This window comes from Macaca thibetana, chromosome 14 (genome assembly GCF_024542745.1).
Source record: "Macaca thibetana thibetana isolate TM-01 chromosome 14, ASM2454274v1, whole genome shotgun sequence".
Taxonomy (NCBI): Eukaryota; Metazoa; Chordata; class Mammalia; order Primates; family Cercopithecidae; genus Macaca; species Macaca thibetana.
Window position 1 is genome coordinate 34869605 of NC_065591.1, and position 17133 is coordinate 34886737.

The 17133-nt window shown below is 37.0% G+C and overlaps 1 protein-coding gene across 1 annotated transcript; it reads right to left on the reverse strand.

Moving 5' to 3' along the window:
- Nucleotides 1-294: 294 nt before the first annotated feature.
- On the reverse strand, nucleotides 295-15694 carry ARL14EP (ADP ribosylation factor like GTPase 14 effector protein). The gene is made up of 4 exons (XM_050755479.1): nucleotides 15596-15694; nucleotides 7339-7829; nucleotides 5802-5929; nucleotides 295-2184 (listed from the first exon to the last, which is right to left on the reverse strand). Exons 2-4 carry the CDS (start codon nucleotides 7762-7764, stop codon nucleotides 1956-1958), a joined length of 783 nt encoding a protein of 260 aa, XP_050611436.1. The 5' UTR covers nucleotides 7765-7829; nucleotides 15596-15694; the 3' UTR covers nucleotides 295-1955.
- Nucleotides 15695-17133: the final 1439 nt, after the last annotated feature.

Sequence of the window (17133 nt, forward strand, 5' to 3'; positions counted from 1 at the left end):
GGCTAATATAGTGAAACCCCGTCTCTACTAAAAATACAAAAAATTAGCTGGGCATGGTGGCACGTACCTGTAGTCCCCGCTACTCGGGAGGCTGAAGCAGGAGAATCACTTGAACCCAGGAGGCGGAGGTTGCAGGAAGCCGAGATTGAGCCACTGCACCCTACCCTGGGCAAGAGAGACTCTGTCTCAAAAATAAATAAATAAATAAATAAATAAATAAATAAATAAATAAAAGCAAAGAGATACCATTCCCCCATCCTCCAAACAGCATCCAAGCAAATTCCAACATCAAGATGCAATCAATTTCCAAAAAATTTATTTATACTCTGTATTAACCAGTGTTTCTCTTTTCTATCACTCCCCTAAGGAGACTTTTTATAATCCTAATCAACCACCCCCCAAATTTTAATACCGCAAATATAGTATCTGTTTAAGTACTATGTGTATATTCATGCTTTATACATAAAGTTTTTTGTCCCCCAGAACAATTTTGACGAGTACATGGTGCAAACAATGAAAGGTTTACAGTATTAAAACTTTTTTATTTGAATAAGTGGGGAGAAGAGAAATATATTTCAGCACTGAGATATATAAATTATTTCCAAAACAGTTTAATACTCAACTAGTCGGTTCTATCAAAATCAGTTTTCCCTGAAGCAAGCATTGTTCCCAGCTACAAGCGATCCTCATTTTGCGTGGTACTGTGGGACCATAAAATGGCCATGAAATCTTAATAATCAATGGGGAAAACGATGACTGTTCCATGACCTTTAAGATTCTGCTAAAATATTAAAAATTCTTAAGATCAGTTATAAATGTAGGAAAAAAATGCAAAAATGTTTAAAAATATTTAGTACACTGTAATTTAAAACATTAGAAATAGAGCTAAAGTGTTTTATTTCATTGTAAAAACAAAGCAGTTTGAATAGGGCTTGCCTTTTTTTCTGGCAAGTAACTTATGATACTGAGTAAGCATCTTTTATGTTCAAGGCAAACTCATACTTCTTTTAAGTTTGGGTCCGCTTCCACCCTTTTATTGCTTGTGCTTTCAATGTTGTGAAATATTTCTATATTCACATTAAATATCCTTTAATGTAAAGTTTTTTTTTTTTTTTTTTTAACCATCACTTCCTCTGGGACATATTTGTCTTTATTGCAACCACTTTTCTTATTTGTGTTGATAAGTTTGCCTTCATTAAGCTCCTATGAATGCACAGCAGCAAGAACAATATTCCCATGGTCAGTGACTTCTTCTACAAATTCATTTATGTTTGATTAAAATTTCACTTCCAGTGTTATCATTTTTTATTGCTTTGCTGCACTTTCATCTTTGTTGGCCAGCTCTTTTGAGTGTTCACTTCTATAAAATGTCAAGTGGATGACAAAGTGACAGCATAACTATGTGCCCTGCTGTAAGTGAACTGAATAACAGATACACAGGGACAAACCACTGGAAGAATCTGAAAGTAGTCAACATGACTGGTTATTAATCATGAAGTATATCTGTTATTTACATAGTGATTTGTAGACTGAAGAACTAGCAGAGAAGTTTGTACTTCATGTAATTACTCAAGAGTTATACTGCGCTAACTAAAATTTTAACCTAGATTTTAACAACAGTTTCCTTACCAGTTTCTTTTCCTTCCCGGTAAGGAAACTGGTGTTTAAATGAAATCTAGGTCAATGAAATTTGTGACCACGGGAAACATGCAAATAGAGGACTGTCTACACCCTACTTGTTAACATTGATCCAGACAGGCTTAATAGGCTGAAAAATAGCCTATCTGAATTTATATCAAATAGTGAATCTTAAAGCACCCAAGATGAAAAATCAGGGCACACTGAGGTGGTTTTAAAATCTTTGTCATATGACAATCAAGCTTAAAATATATCTTAAGAGTAACAGAATTTTAGAAATAATGACCTTTAAAGGCCCCACAGTTTGGTACCACAGATTATCCAGCATGTTTATTATGAATTATTTCTCCTCCTTCAATTTCAATTTGCTCATACAGCCACTTGCGGTCACAGCGGCATTCAGCTCCACACTTGGTAGAACCACAGGCAGGACAAGCATAGAAACATCCTAAGCAATCTTCATCAAGGCAGTCACAGAGGTCCATCCCACTAAAAATCAGGAGACCTTGGCTATCATAGACCTTACTCTTTGCTGGTATCACTTGTCTGTAAAATAAAACACAAGGAATTACACCTCATAAATAAGTTATTTTTGATTATTTAATTGAAAATACAGTAAAAAAAAAAAAAAAGGCGATAAAATATTTTGAGATGAGGTCATGCCAAAATGATCTATAATTTATCTGACTCAAGGCTTATTCTATTGTCAGCAGTAAATGAACTCCATGTGAGAAGAGCAGACCTAACTCTAGAGTGTTGAGACAAATCCAAAAAGTCTGAATACGCTTCTTGAAGTCCATTAAAAAGTCACTTCAGCAAAGGAATGAACAGGAGCTTTGTCCAAAAAATAAGTATAATTTTCCCTTTACTTTAAACAAACAAAAAAGAATGACAGGTTAATAGTGGTTCATTTTATTAGTTACCAACCTCTTCACTGTTTTATCAACATAGTCTTATTTTTATTATAGTATACCACCTCTATAGATTTTTATACTACAATTAATGTTTCTGGTTCTTTAATGGACTCTAGTAAATTTGGCCTAAAAATATTCAAATGACTCAATGTAAACTTTAACAGATGGAATAGATGGCATATATAGAAACGTTGACTGAACTTAAAAATAATTCTGAATGATTATACTAACATTTGTTTTAAAGAGTCATATTCTAAACAATCTAGTCCTCCCATTCATTCTGTTGACTATACAGAACTGCATTTCTATTTCAGACATGTAAAAAATAAAAACCTCGCATTCTCATAAAATGTAATTACCTTTTAGCTGCTACCCATAGAACAGAGACATATGAATTACAGGCACACTTTGGAGGTATTGTGGGTTTGGTTCCAGACCACCACCAATAAAGTGAGTCACACATATATATATATTTTTTTCTTTTCCAGTGCATATAAAAGTTAAGCTTACACTATAGTCTATTAAGTGTGCAACAGCCTTATCTCTAAGAAAAAAATGTATGTACCTTAATTTAAAAATACTCTATTGCTAAAAAATGCTAACTATCATCTGAGCCTTCAGTGAGTTGTAGTTTTTTTTGCTGGTGGAGGATCTTGCCTCAAAGAGGAAAGCTGACTGATCAGGGTGTTGGTTGCTGAAGGCTGGGGTAGCTGTGGCCATTTCTTAAAGTAAGACTACAGTGAAGTTTGCTGCATCAGTGGACTCTTCTTTTACAAAAGATTTCTCTGTAGCATGCGATGGTGTTTGATAGCATTTTACCTACAGCAGAATGTTCAAAACTGGAGTCATCTTCTCAAATTCTGCCTCTGCTTTATCTACTAAGTTTATATAATCTAAATCCTTTGTCATTTCAGTAATGTTAACAGCATCCTCACCAGTAGATTCCACCTCAATAAATCACATTCTTTGCTCATCTCTAAGAAGAAACTCCTCATCCATTCAAGTTTTATCACAAGATTGCAATATCTCAGTCACATCTCCAGGCTCTGCTTCTAATTCTAGTCCTCTTGCTATTTCCACCACGTCTGCAATTACTTTCTCTACTGAAGTCTTGAACCCCTCAAAGTCATCCATGAGGATTGGAATCTTCTTCCAAACTCTTGGAATGGTGAATCCTTTCCAGAAGGTGTTCAATTTACTTTGCCCAAATCCATCAGAGGAATCACTCACTGTCTACGGCAGCTCTGGCCTCACAAAACGTATTTCTTAAATAACAAGACTTGAAAGTCAAAGTACCCCTTGATCCACAGGCTGCAGAATGAGTGTTGTGTTAGCAGGCATGAAACATTTATCTCCTGGGACATCTCCATCAGAGCTCTTGAGTGATCAGGTACATTGTCAATGAGTAGCAATATTCCGAAAGGAATCCTTTTACCTAGGCAGGAAGTCTCCCAAGTGGGCTAAAAATATTCAGTGAACAATGCTGTAAACAGATATGCTGCCATCCAGGCTTTGTGCCACTTATACAGGACAGGTAGAGTACATTTAGCATCATTAGGAGCCTAGGATTTCGAAGAGGTAAATAATTGGCTTCCACTTAAAAGTCACCACCTGCATTAGTCCCTACTAAGACAGCCTATCCTTTGAAGATTTGAAGCCAGGTATAGACTTCCCCTCTCTAGCTATGAAAGATGGTATCTTCTTCCATTAGAAGGCTGTTTGTTGGTCGGGCGTGGTGGCTCACATCTGAAATCCCAGCACTTTGGGAGGCTGAGGTGGGCAGATCACAAGGTCAGGAGATTGAGACCATCCTGGCTAACACAGTGAAACCCCGTTTCTACTAAAAATACAAAAAAATTAGCTGGCCATGGTGGCATGCGCCTATAGTCCCAGCTACCGGAGAGGCTGAGGCAGGAGAATCGCTTGAACCCGCCAGGTGGAGGTTGCAGTGAGCTGAGATTGCACCACTGCACTCTAGCCTGGGCGACAGAGCAAGACTCCATCTCAAAAAAAAAAAAAAAAAAAAGAAGGCTGCTTGTCTACATTGAAAATCTGTTGGGTAGTGTAGCTACCTTCATCAATAACTTGCTGCTTCACCTTGCACTTTTAAATTATGGAGATTGCTTCTTTCCTTACCCTCATAAACCAACCTCTGTTAGCTTCAAACTTTTCTTCTGAAGCTTCCTCACTTCTCTCAGCCTTTGGAGAATTGAAGAGGGTTAGAACCTTGCTTTGGTATAGGCTTTTGCTTAAGGGAATGTGTTGTAGCTAGTTTGATCTTCTATCCAGACCATTTAAAGTTTCTCTATGTTAGCAAAAAGGCTGTTTTTCTTTCTTCTCATTTGTGTTCAATGGAATAGTACTTTTAAATGTCCTTCCTGAACTTTTTCTTTGCATTCACAACTTGGCTGTTTAGCACAAGAGGCCCAGGTTTTGGCCTGTCTCAGCTTTTGATGTGCCTTCCTCCCAAGCTTAATCATTTCTAACTTTTTTTGTAAAATGAGAGACTTGACTCTTCATTTCACTTGAACACTTACAGGCCACTGTAGGGTTATTAGTTGGAAAGATTTCAATATATTTGTTTCTCAGGGAATAGGGACACCTGAGGAGAGGGAGAGAGTCTAGAGAACAGCCAGTAGGTGGAGCAGTAAGAACACCCACAGCATTTATCGACTAAGTTCACCACCTTGCATTGGTGTGGTTCCTAGTGACTCAAAACAATTATAATAGTAACATCAAAGATCATCATAACAGATATAGTAATGAAAAAGGTGTAAATATTGCAATAATTACCAAAAGGCCACTGAGATAGGGAGTACATGCTGTTAGAAAAATGACACCAATAGACTTACAGAGTTGCCACACTTTCAATTTGTAAAAAAAAAAAAAAAAAAAAAAAATAGCACTTTGTAGAGAATAAAGTGAAGCACCAATAAAAGGAGGTATGTCCGTACATATACACCAATGCTTTTCAAATAAGTGAATTACTTTAATTGTAATTATTTTAACTCTCATGCCAAAATGATTTGCTTCAGTTCACTGCTACCTTCTTAGAAACAAATTTTTGGAATTGAAAGGGATACCTTAATTTTATATGAGTAAAAACAAAGGCCTTCATAGGTTTTTACTAATTCCATATTATCCAATTTAAAATATGAACCCAGAAAATTCAAAATTTAAGAGAAAAATAGGGGAACAATGCAGATGTGAAGCAGCAAGTTAACATGTCTTCAATAACACTTAGCCTACCTGTCTGAACCAGCGGTTGCATTTTTTGTAAGCCTTCTTTTTTCTCTTTTACCAGTTTCCGGAGCAAATTCAGTTTGCCTTCCTGGATTTGTAAATTGTAGTGACCTCAAAGCTTTAGCAGTTCTTCCCTGAAGAAAGGTAAACAAATTATCAACTCAAATCTAGACATCAGACAATAACATTTCATTTAATGTTAAACCAGATGACTTCCTAACCTGGAAGGCAGTCTGGAACATACAAAAAAGAAAACAAGGTTTTCTTGCACTTAGGTTTTAGAGCCTAAGTGCAAGAAAGTTTACACGGCCCTAGATCATATTCAAAGTGTATTGGTTAATGTATTAGTAACATTTTCATTATTTGATTTTAGTCTCTGGTATATTAGGAGCAGAGGAGGAAGGCATTGTGAAAACCGCTAATGGCTGCTGCCAACACAGGCAAGAAGGCACAAAAACTGCTGTATAATCCAGTGGCACATAACTGATTTCCTAACAATCCTGGGTCCTTAAGGATTTCTTGTTGTTTAAGGGTTTATGTTTGTTATTTGGGGAGGAAAGAGCTGCAGCTGATATATTCTACAAGAACATTGGATAGATAAGGTGAAGACATCCACAGTGACATCATCAGCAAGTATCTAGTATGAACTGCAGATAAACTGGGCCCTCAAGATGTTCCTCTCAGAAGAGAACGACAGGAAAATAGTATAATTTCAAATTTCAACTATCTTTTAACTTGGTTTAATAAAAAGGAGAAAAATATTCCAGAGGTAAGAATTATGAAATAATTACAAGTAAAAATTATGAGAAGTGCTTCCTTGGCATGCTTGTCCTACACAAAAGATAGCTTTACGAAATCTTAAGTTGTTCTGATACGGTTAAATATGCATGTAGGCATGTCAATAAGGAATAGAGGAAAAATATTTAATACTTTACAATGTAAAAATTTATTATTATTATTTTTTTACCACGATGAGTCCTAAAATCAGCCTTGACCATACCAAGTAGGAATTCAGAGCTAGAAGCAAAGAAAACTCACAAGCATTTAAAAAACTCAAGAATGGGATAGTGTCAAAGGAGAAAGAAAGAGTGAAATAAAAAACAATTACTATAAGTCATCTCTCTAATGTTCCTTTTAAAGCGGTGATTTCCAAGTCCTTCATATAAAGGCAAATTCATCCTGCTTCAAAGACACTTGCTGTTTGCTATGTCCCATGTAGTCACTTTGGTATCAGAAAAGAAACAAAATTTTGGCTTGGCCGGAATGTTCTGAAACCCACTCCTAAAGTCTTCGTACTACAAGTTGTAGCTTGGAGTCTCAGGCATATTTTATTATTCCTTTCCCAAGCCTACTTTCTTTATCCCCCAGTCTTGACCTTCAGTGTATGTGAATAATATTTAGACACATCATCCACTTTCACCCCCTCCTTTTAATTCACTGTATCCTAGCAAATATAGTAATACTGTAAATATGATTTTCTTATAGTTAAGCAAAATCCTACATGGTAGAATTCACATAGAAAAAAAATGAATATTATACATACATCTGACTCAGGTTTCCTTTTCTGGCGGTCTTCAGTATCAACATCCACACTTCCATTGATTATCTGTGTGCATTTTGGACAAAGCTTCCAACCAGGTACAAGCTGTCTTCCGAATTTTGCACTCAGAAAAGTGGCATCATCTAAGTCAATTACATGCAAATTTTTTTTGGCTAATTTTTTGTGTATGTTAAATGGGTCACAACACGACTTCTGTAAATCCTCAAATCTGTCAATGTAAATTTTTACATGATGAAAGCAAATTGTATTGTTCCCAGAAAGTGTCATTCCAGTTCTAAGTTGAAGTAAAAGCATATCATTTGATGACAATTCTTGCAAAGTCTTAAAACCTGTGTGACGAGTATAGTAGGTTTTATGGCACTCATTTGTAGTACGAAGCTGGACTCCAACTGAACATGGATCCATCATTCTTGATTCTAGCAAATTTTCCCTGTTTTATTTTGTCTAGAGGTCTAGGTCATGGGCTGATCACCCTAGAGAAAATATTAAAGAGAATCAAATTTGTGCTGCAAGTTTATCTAGGAAACTGAAAATGTATTTGATAAAATTCAACACCTGTCTAAAAGAAAATAAGGAATAAAAAAGGTATTTACCAAAGTCCTATAATAGACATTTAATAATCAAACAGAAGCATTCCCTGAAAAGTCAGAACTTGGCGAGAACACCTGCAATTACAGATTATATTTAAGACTATATAAGAATTAAAAAGGAGGAAATAAGAAATATTATCCAAAGATACATGAGAAATACAAGAGGTTTAACAAACCATTAGAACTAATAAGAGAATTCACCAGGGATGCTAGAAACTGAAAAACACTGTATCTTACAAAATATGTGACTCTTACAAAAAATATATAACAAGTCCTTCATGGAGAAAATTATCAAACTGAAAGACAAAAAAGGTACCCTAAATAAATGCAGCTATATATCATGGAGTGCCTCATTATAAAAAATCTGTCAATTATCCAGGAATACATCTGTAAATTCAGTTTTATTCCAATCAAAGTTCCATCAGATATTCTACTCCCACCCCACTGGAATTTAGCAAGCTGGCCTATATCAAAGAGTAAAGGTCTAAGAAAGCCAAGGTAATCATGAAGGAAAATACAGTAACATATTGATTTACTATAAACCTATTCTAATTGAAACTATGGTATTGGTATAGTATAAACAAACAGATCCATGAGTAGAAGAGGGCTTGGTATATGACATGTGGTACTATTAATCAATGGGTATCACACACTAATGAAGAAGGGACTTTAACCAGTTAACCATATGGAAAAAGGATTAGATCTCTTCTGCACAAACAAAAATCAATTACAGGTGGATTAAAGAATTAAACATGAAAAGAAAAACTAAACATTTTATGAGAAAATAAAGAAGATTTTCTGACATGGGAGTAGGGAAGAATTATTCAAACAAGCAAGCAGGTACCAAAAAAAATAAAAAGATGGATACATTTGATTATATGTAAAATTTACACATTTCTGTATAACTAAAGGAGAAAAAAATGACACTTGAAAGGTGTTGTTAGGATTATTATTGTAAATATTCGAGTAACCCCTCACTTTAAAAAATCAATTAGAAAATGACAGAGTCCATTGGAAAACTAAACAAATATAGTTAGAAAATGACAGAGTCCACTGGAAAACTAAACAAATATAGTTAGGCAATTCACAGAGAAAGAGAACAGCATACAAACTGTTTCCCTCATAGTTCCTAGGAAAATGCAAATTAAGTATCATTTCTTAAACATTTGCTTGAAATCAATTTAAAAATCTGATATCTGGTTAAGATGTGTCCAACTCTTACATGCTCCTTATAATAACTTTGGTAGGAATGTAAATTGCTGCAACTGCTTTAGAACCTTTTCTGCAATTTCTTGTAAAACTGAGGAAGCATATACCTTGGGACTGACCTCTTTTCAGTTCTGGGTGTCAGCTGGAGAAAAATATCTCCAATATGAGCACAAGTTATATATGAAAACTTTCAGCATTCACTGCCTTTGGCAGTGAAAGATGACAAATAACCTAATTGTAAAGGATGTGAAATTGTTATTCACACAAGGGACTCCCACATAACAGTTAAAATGAATAAACTACATGAATTACATGTATCAACATGAATAAATCTTAAAGACAATCTTAAGTGAAAAACGTTGTAAAGGTTATATAGTATCATCAGTAAGGGTAAAATGGGAGGCCGAGACGGGTGGATCACGAGGTCAGGAGATCGAGACCATACTGGCTAACACGGTGAAACCCTGTCTCTACTAAAAAAATACAAAAAATTAGCCGGGCGAGGTGGCCTGTAGTCCCAGCTACTCGGGAGGCTGAGGCAGGAGAATGGCGTGAACCTGGGAGGCAGAGCTTGCAGTGAGCCGAGATCGCGCCACTGCACTCCAGCCTGGGCGACAGAGCGAGACTCCATCTCAAAAAAAAAAAAAAAAAAAAAAAAAAAAGATTCACAGATGAAACATGAATATATACTAAAATATACATGAGAGTAACATATATCACATTTGTGGATACTTCTGAGGGGAAAAAACATTTTTTTCCCCAAAAAGATTTACAGAAAATAAGGTTTGGTGACATGTACATAAGTGCTTCACTACTGTCCATACTTTCTATTTGAAATTTTTCATAAATATTTTCAAAGCAAATTAAAAAAACTAAGTTGAATTCTCAAGAAAAGATGCAACTCATTAGGAAAAAAACTGCTGTTGAGAAAAGATGTGAACCACTGAAATCTGAGTGGTAGTAAGGTCCCGTGAAATCTAGGATTCGGCAATTTTACAAGTGTTTTTAAGCTTTGCCAAATTAAAAAAAAAAAAAAACTGGAGAGAAATCTTAAACACTTTTTGATGTGGTTTCTGCAGAGAAAATAATCAGCAAAATCATATAACAATAAAAGACCCTGGCCTCAGGTAACAAAAAATGGTGAATAAATGTCTGTGCTTTAGGTCAAAATACTATATTTAGAAAGTTAAAAAATAAAATACACTTTAAAGTGTTAAAAAATGTTACTGAACATTTTAACTGAAAAAAAGTTTTAAAGCTGGTAAAAACAGAGTATATTTATATTCATTTATTCTGTTTTAGTTAGCTTTTAAAAGGAACTAATATAGGTCCTAATCAAATCAGATAAAATGGCTACTATCACAGTAATAATTAGAACATTTTTTTCTAGCCAGGCATTGTGGCTCATGCTTGTAATCCCAATACTTTGGGAGGCCGATGTGGGTGGATCACTTGAGGCCAGGAGTTCTCGACTAGACTGGCTAACACAATGAAACCCCACCTCTACTAAAAATACAAAAATATTAGGTGTGGTAGTGCAGCTACATGGGAGGCTGAGGCATGAGCATTGCTTGAACCCAGGAGGTGGAGGTTGCGGTGAGCCAAGATCGTGTCACTGGACTCTAGCCTGGGCGACAAAGTGAGAGTCTTGTCTCAAAAAAAAAAAAAAATAATAATACTTTTTTTTCTTCAAACAGATAATTGGGTTAAGATAAGTTGAGGAGAAAACGGAAACCAGAGGTAAAGTTATAAAACAACGAACTACGTGGCAATGTATCTTAGCAAATAAGGGACACAATCTGGCTCTGACGTTTATTAATACAAGGGAAACTAGAACAATTATCCCTCAGCACTGTATAGAAAATAATGCTTAATATTTTGTTAATGCCACAGATTTTTATTTGTAGGTAACCATTACCAGTTTTTAGCCACAGACCTATAATGGAATTTTTTGCCATAAAGCTATTTCCTAGTATTCAAAACTTGGGCTACCCTGGCCATATTGGATAGGAAAAGCATCTTGGATTTAGGAAACTAAAACTTATCTGTCCATAGTAACAATACATTTTTACCCTTTAGGTTAATTTCATTTACTCTATTTATTAATTTAAATTTTAGGTAAAAAAATTCTTTTCCTTACTTATTGGGGAGTCTCTGTTCCGTTAGTTTCCTTTATTCGTGGCTAAATTACTACAAAATTCACCAGAGTTCATCATGATTAAAGGAAACTAATGGAACAGACTCTGTAACTTGTGCCAGTGAAGTTGAATACCTATTTCTGAAATTCCTGGCCTCAAGTGATTCTCTCGCCTATCAGCCTTCTGAGTAGGTTGTCCTGTAATTTGTCTATAGGAAGTTAAGTTTTTTCTTAGTAACAGGCACGACATTGAGCTGGCACCAAAGAAAGATCTCTACTTACTGGATGCAGAAAATGGGGTCACCAGATTTGGCAAATAAAAAACGCAGGATGCCCCGTTAGATTTGAATTTCAGACAATGAATTACTTCTTTACAGGACCGGCTCATTTCAAAATTAAAATATCCTATCTGATAAAAGACATTGTCAACTGTGATAAAAACTAAATTTTACACAGATTAAAACTCAGCAGCAAACTAATCCCACTCACTTGAGTACACACACCTGGTCACGGCAGTTTTAAAGTCTTCCATAGGTTAGCTTTCTGATCTACAATTAGGCAGTCTGTTCACATACTGTCAAAGGGTCCAAGTCCAGCTAGCTCAAGGAACACTAAATTTCAGACACTGATCATAAGTGGTCACTGCCTGCATTCTAAAAATTACAACCTCTGGTTGTTCCTCCTCTGTTATATTCCTCAGTGTTCCCATTTCCAGCTCTTTCTGTCTTCCTCCTATAAGCTAAAGTTCTGCATTCGAGTCTGTTTCCTAGCAACTGTTTTTGCTCATTTTGGTCTGTGTTGTGGCAATGTGGCCTACAATTTATATTTTATTTTCTTCAAATGACAGTCCAGCAACTTCATATTGTTCCTTTCACCTACAGTACACTGCTACGTTCTTCCATAACGATGATTTATCTGGCCCCTTCCTTAATATAGTTGGAAATGCTTTACTATTTACTGACCCTGAATCAGCACTGGCATCAACTGAGACCTCGGTAGAAATACAGAATCTCAGTATCAGCTCCAGACCCAATGAATCAGGATCTGCATTTCAAAAAGATGCCCAGGTGATGTGTAAGCACATTACAGTTTGCTATGTACTGCTCTAGATAATTCAATTAAAAAAATTAAACTTAAAATGTTTTGCTATCTTCTATATTTTATATTTTATAGAAGATAGCAAATATATAGAAGAAGATATATTTTATAGAAGATAGCAAAAAAGAATAAGAAAACACAGATATGTATTTGCCTTACAGGAAGTCTAACTCTAGGGAAGATTATTGGGGGAGAGGAGATTTAAACTTGATAAACTAAGGACAGAGAAAAACATCTGCTTCAATAGAAAACTGCACTGTTGAGAGCACAGCCTTTCAGGTTTTCAGATTCTGATTATATGGGAAGTCTGATTCTTTCAGCATCTTGGAGTTATTTTACAACTGTCAACTGTAGATAACCAACAGCAAGGCAAAATAATTGTATTCTTGTAACTTCTATCTGGTGAAGGTCAGTGATAGAATTTGTCTCACTGTGGAAGCAGCCAATTTTGCCTTCACTTGTGTATTTATTTCAATATTTCTGCTATATAAACATGTCTACTTTTAACTGTCACTTAAAATGGTTGTAGCATCTTACCAGTTCCTATTTTAATAATCTTTTAATGCAAGAAAATATTAATTTGCTCCATTCAATCACTCTGGTCAGTATAAAACCTAGTACTCCTCATGGAAGAAGAAAAAAATCCAGCTTCTTATAGGATAACAAGCAAACCAGTAACAAACACCCCAGTCTTAGAAAGATTCACCACGGTATAAATAAAATCCAGGTTTTCAATACTTTTCAATGTCAAATAATAAAACCACTTTTTGACAAGGTGAATTTTGCTTGAGCCCTGCGCTGGTTCTTTATTAGCTATAATTTAAAAAATCCACCCTTGAGTTAGGTAAGACTCAAGGATCCCCCCTTGTTTACCTATAACCAGGCCAGAGAAAGACCCTCCAAATTCCCATTTTTTGCTTCAATTACGAATTTATGAATAATTTGCTCAGCTGCGTGGCCCTACAGATCAAGTGGAACAAAATATTTGTTAAACTTTAGTTTCTCTCCTTCCCCCAGGTTCCTGAACTTCAGCCAACTCTCAGCCAGAGCCAGGGAATAACATTCTCAGATCTACTATTAGATCAAGCCACCCTTATATTCTACTTCCTCACACCAAAACTTTCCAGCACGGTTCACTCCTTGGAGACTCTTGCAGATCTTTTGGTTCCACCCATTGCAAAAGTCCCTTTTCTCCTCTTGCAATAACCCTTTTGAATAAAGTCTCTCCTAAGTCTAGATTTCTTATTTGACATTGTCTTAAAAATTCTGCATAGGAGAAAATTAAGACTTTCTCCTGCCTTAGGATTGGTATCATTTTACTTTAGTGCCTAAATACAGCATGTTTTGTGATTCTAAGATTAACATTTAATATTTTTGTAGCACTACCTAAGAATCAAAAGAGAATGAAATAAATGTAGAATACATTGATTAGACCTCTCCTACTACCTTAGGTAGTAAACAAAAGTATTTGTTCTTCATACAATTTGAATGCTGCCGGCTCAGGGAATTAACCAGTTTTACTTTAAAACATCAGTAGTTTTAAAGAGTTCTTAAGCATTATCTCTTGCTACCCATTAAAAAACGGTAAGGAAGGTAGATTACGTTGAGGAAGCTGAGAAAAATCATACGTGGCCATGCTGCTTGCAAGACTTCCTAATAAAGCAAGGTCTAGGACATTATCACAGGGGTTTCGAGGTGTTAATGCAGAACACCCCACCACCACTATCAAAACAGCAGAACAGACACTACCAAAACAGCAGAACAGACACTACCAAAACAGCAAAACAGACACTACCAAAACAGCAGAACAGCCACTAACAAAACAGCAGAACAGACACTACCAAAACAGCAGAACAGCCACTAACAAAACAGCAGCAGAGGGAACTGAGGATTAATCACGGAACTCACTTTTTCTTCCTAAATTTGTGGAGGAGATGCAGAAATACCCGTTCCAATATGTTAATTCATGTTAACATAGTTTTTTAGTTTGTTACCAGTCTCCTTATTAGTGGGAAAGTAAGATTTAGAGGAAATTCAACAAAACAAAAAATGTACTTCGTTTTGTAACTGATGTCTCTTTTACGAAAAACAGAAAACAAACTTTCATGAAATGTTTTATGAAAAAAATTAAAGGCTTTTTTTTTTGGCATAGGGTCTTGCAACTTATAAAGCATCTTCCCAGATTATCTCTTATTTAACAAAAATACAGTTTAATCTACCCCTACGCCCCAAATCAGTAGCTTTAGTTAAGGGCACATATACCTACAAAAGTTACGCATCTTGCAACTGTGAACTTTTTGTGCCTGTCATCTTCAAATACTGATTACCTATAACATGACAATTGGCATTAATCAAAGGGCCCAAAAGCCAAGAGGAGAGTCTCAATCCTCAAGAAGATCTAGGCACAGTAAGAAAGGTAAAGTGAATTTAAAACAAAAATATAGTCTATAACATCATTGAAAAGATTTGGTTCAAGTGTGGTAGTCAGGACATGCCAGGTACAGTGCTTAGGGCAAATATCATCTCAGGAACCTTCATAGCCACCCTGAGGAAAGTACTATCATTCTCATTTACAGATGAAGAAACTCAAGCCTACAGCTTTTGTCATTATGCCTAACAGAGTGCCCCCAAACCCTGCAATGATTCCCACCCCAACCCTGTAAGAGGCCACATACATTTCGTCCTTAGTTCACGGCTATTTACAAATGACTAAAACCACCAGATCCGTCCAATGGGCACCTACTAAGTTCATGGTACCGGGATGGAAAAATAAACATTAGCCTTTGACTTCAAAGGGCCAGGGTTGAGAAGATTCTGATTTGAAAAATTAAAAACAAAAATAGCAGAGATACAGGCTGTCTACGGGGTTCAAGGCCACAATATAATTCTAAGTAGTTCAAGTCAAAATCGTAGCTTTGAAAGCCCTGCGCCTACTGGACACGCGACGACCCTCGGAGAGGTCAGAGGCGGCAGAACCTGTTCTGGGCTTTGGCCCAAGGCGTTGCGTCGCAGATGAACTATGGGGTAGGGGTTGATCTGGGGGTGAGAGGCCCCAGCCAGCTGCTGGAAATCCCCCTCACGTGTGCGGGCCTCCTCTTCCCCCTCTCCCCGGGTTCCCCCGTGACGCCGCCGGGCTCCCTCGCTACTCAGGGGCCCGTCTCCACTCTCCCGCTCCTCCCCAGGGCCTCCCCCGCTCCCCTTCCACCTTAGCTTCAGCTCTCCTCCGCCCGGCTTCGGGCAGGATCCGCGTCCACACAGGACACACTCGACCGCCCGCTTCCCAGCCAGTCCCCGCGCTACCACTGAGAGGACGGCAAGCGCGGGCTAGAGGAGCTCAACGCCACCACAAAGAGACGTCCGGGAGAAGCCTAGAGCGGACACAAATCTGGCGGCCTCCAGGGACGGAAGGGGCGGGGCGGAGTGAAGTGGCAAATGATTCAAGGCGAGGCAAGAGTTGCTTCAGATGCTGTGTTTTGCAGTCCTCCGAGAGGTTAGGGATATGGGAGGTCCCTGGGGGCCATCTCTTACAAGACACAGTTCCCATTAAATTGGATTGTATTTGTAAATCTCCACACCTGTGCGTGATAGTAAACTTTTGCACGCAAATACCCCGACCTCTGAAGGAGGGTGTGTTAAAAGGATCTGAAGAATGGACCCGTTGTTTAAGGTCTCACGTTCTATTTCTTTCATTCAAGCGAAATATATTCCAAAATGCATCTTTTATTGTAAGCTATAAGAATAGCTATTACTTCGAGTAAAATGTAGGCTCCAGGAAAATCCTTGTAAATTTTCTCAGAACAGAAATGGCATTTTTCTTGTATCTTTATTGTCTGTCACAGTATAGGTGCTCATTAATTTTTACAGTGGGTTTTATTATCTAGAATCCTGGAGAACAGAACATCTCTTAAAGATTCTTGGCTTAATTATTTTAAGTTCGGGATAGCAGGGAAACAAAAACTATTGTTTGAAACCCCCCAGTGAACAGGCAAATAAGACAAGCTCCACCAAGGCCCAAACTTGCTAGTAATTCACTGCATTACTGTAAGCTGTTTTCTGCAGTGAGTCTATAGTCCTCCCACCACTTTCATACTGCTCCCCGACTAGGCAGGCGATTGATGCCTAGAACTAGGGAACGACAGAAAGGAAAAAAACAATGGGTAATTTCTTCAACTGTGTCTGCAGGAGGTTGCATTCTATAATTCTTTTACTGTTTACTTTGTGGTTGGCACTTTGTTAAGTAATGATTAGACAAAAAGAATAAAATGTATTTCTGCTTCCAAGGAACTCACAAACTAGTGAGAGAGGAATAAACAGTTAATCACAGTGTGGTGTGAAAAGTGTCATAACAGAAACACATGGATATAAACAGAATAAAATGATAGGGCTAAAGCAGGAGTGTTCTGGGAGCAGATTAATGCCTGCATGGAACTGTCATGTGGGAAACTAATTTGATGCAATGGTGGCTTCCCAGTAAACGAGGCAAGCTCTCCTAAAGGTAATGAAACAGAAGGCTCACAGCTTGAATTAAGATTATTAAATAATATAGCCTATTTAATTTCAGTATCCAGTGAAAAGGTGGAAGAGTTGTGGTAAGTGGACACAGTTAGGATAAGGTGCAAGCAAGTGGAAGGACACCATCACCTGAATCATGGGTTAAGTAATGTGCATATATTCTATCTGCCACAACAGCCTTCTCTGCTGATGGTATACTTATGAGGACCAGAGATGAGGTGTCAGCAATGA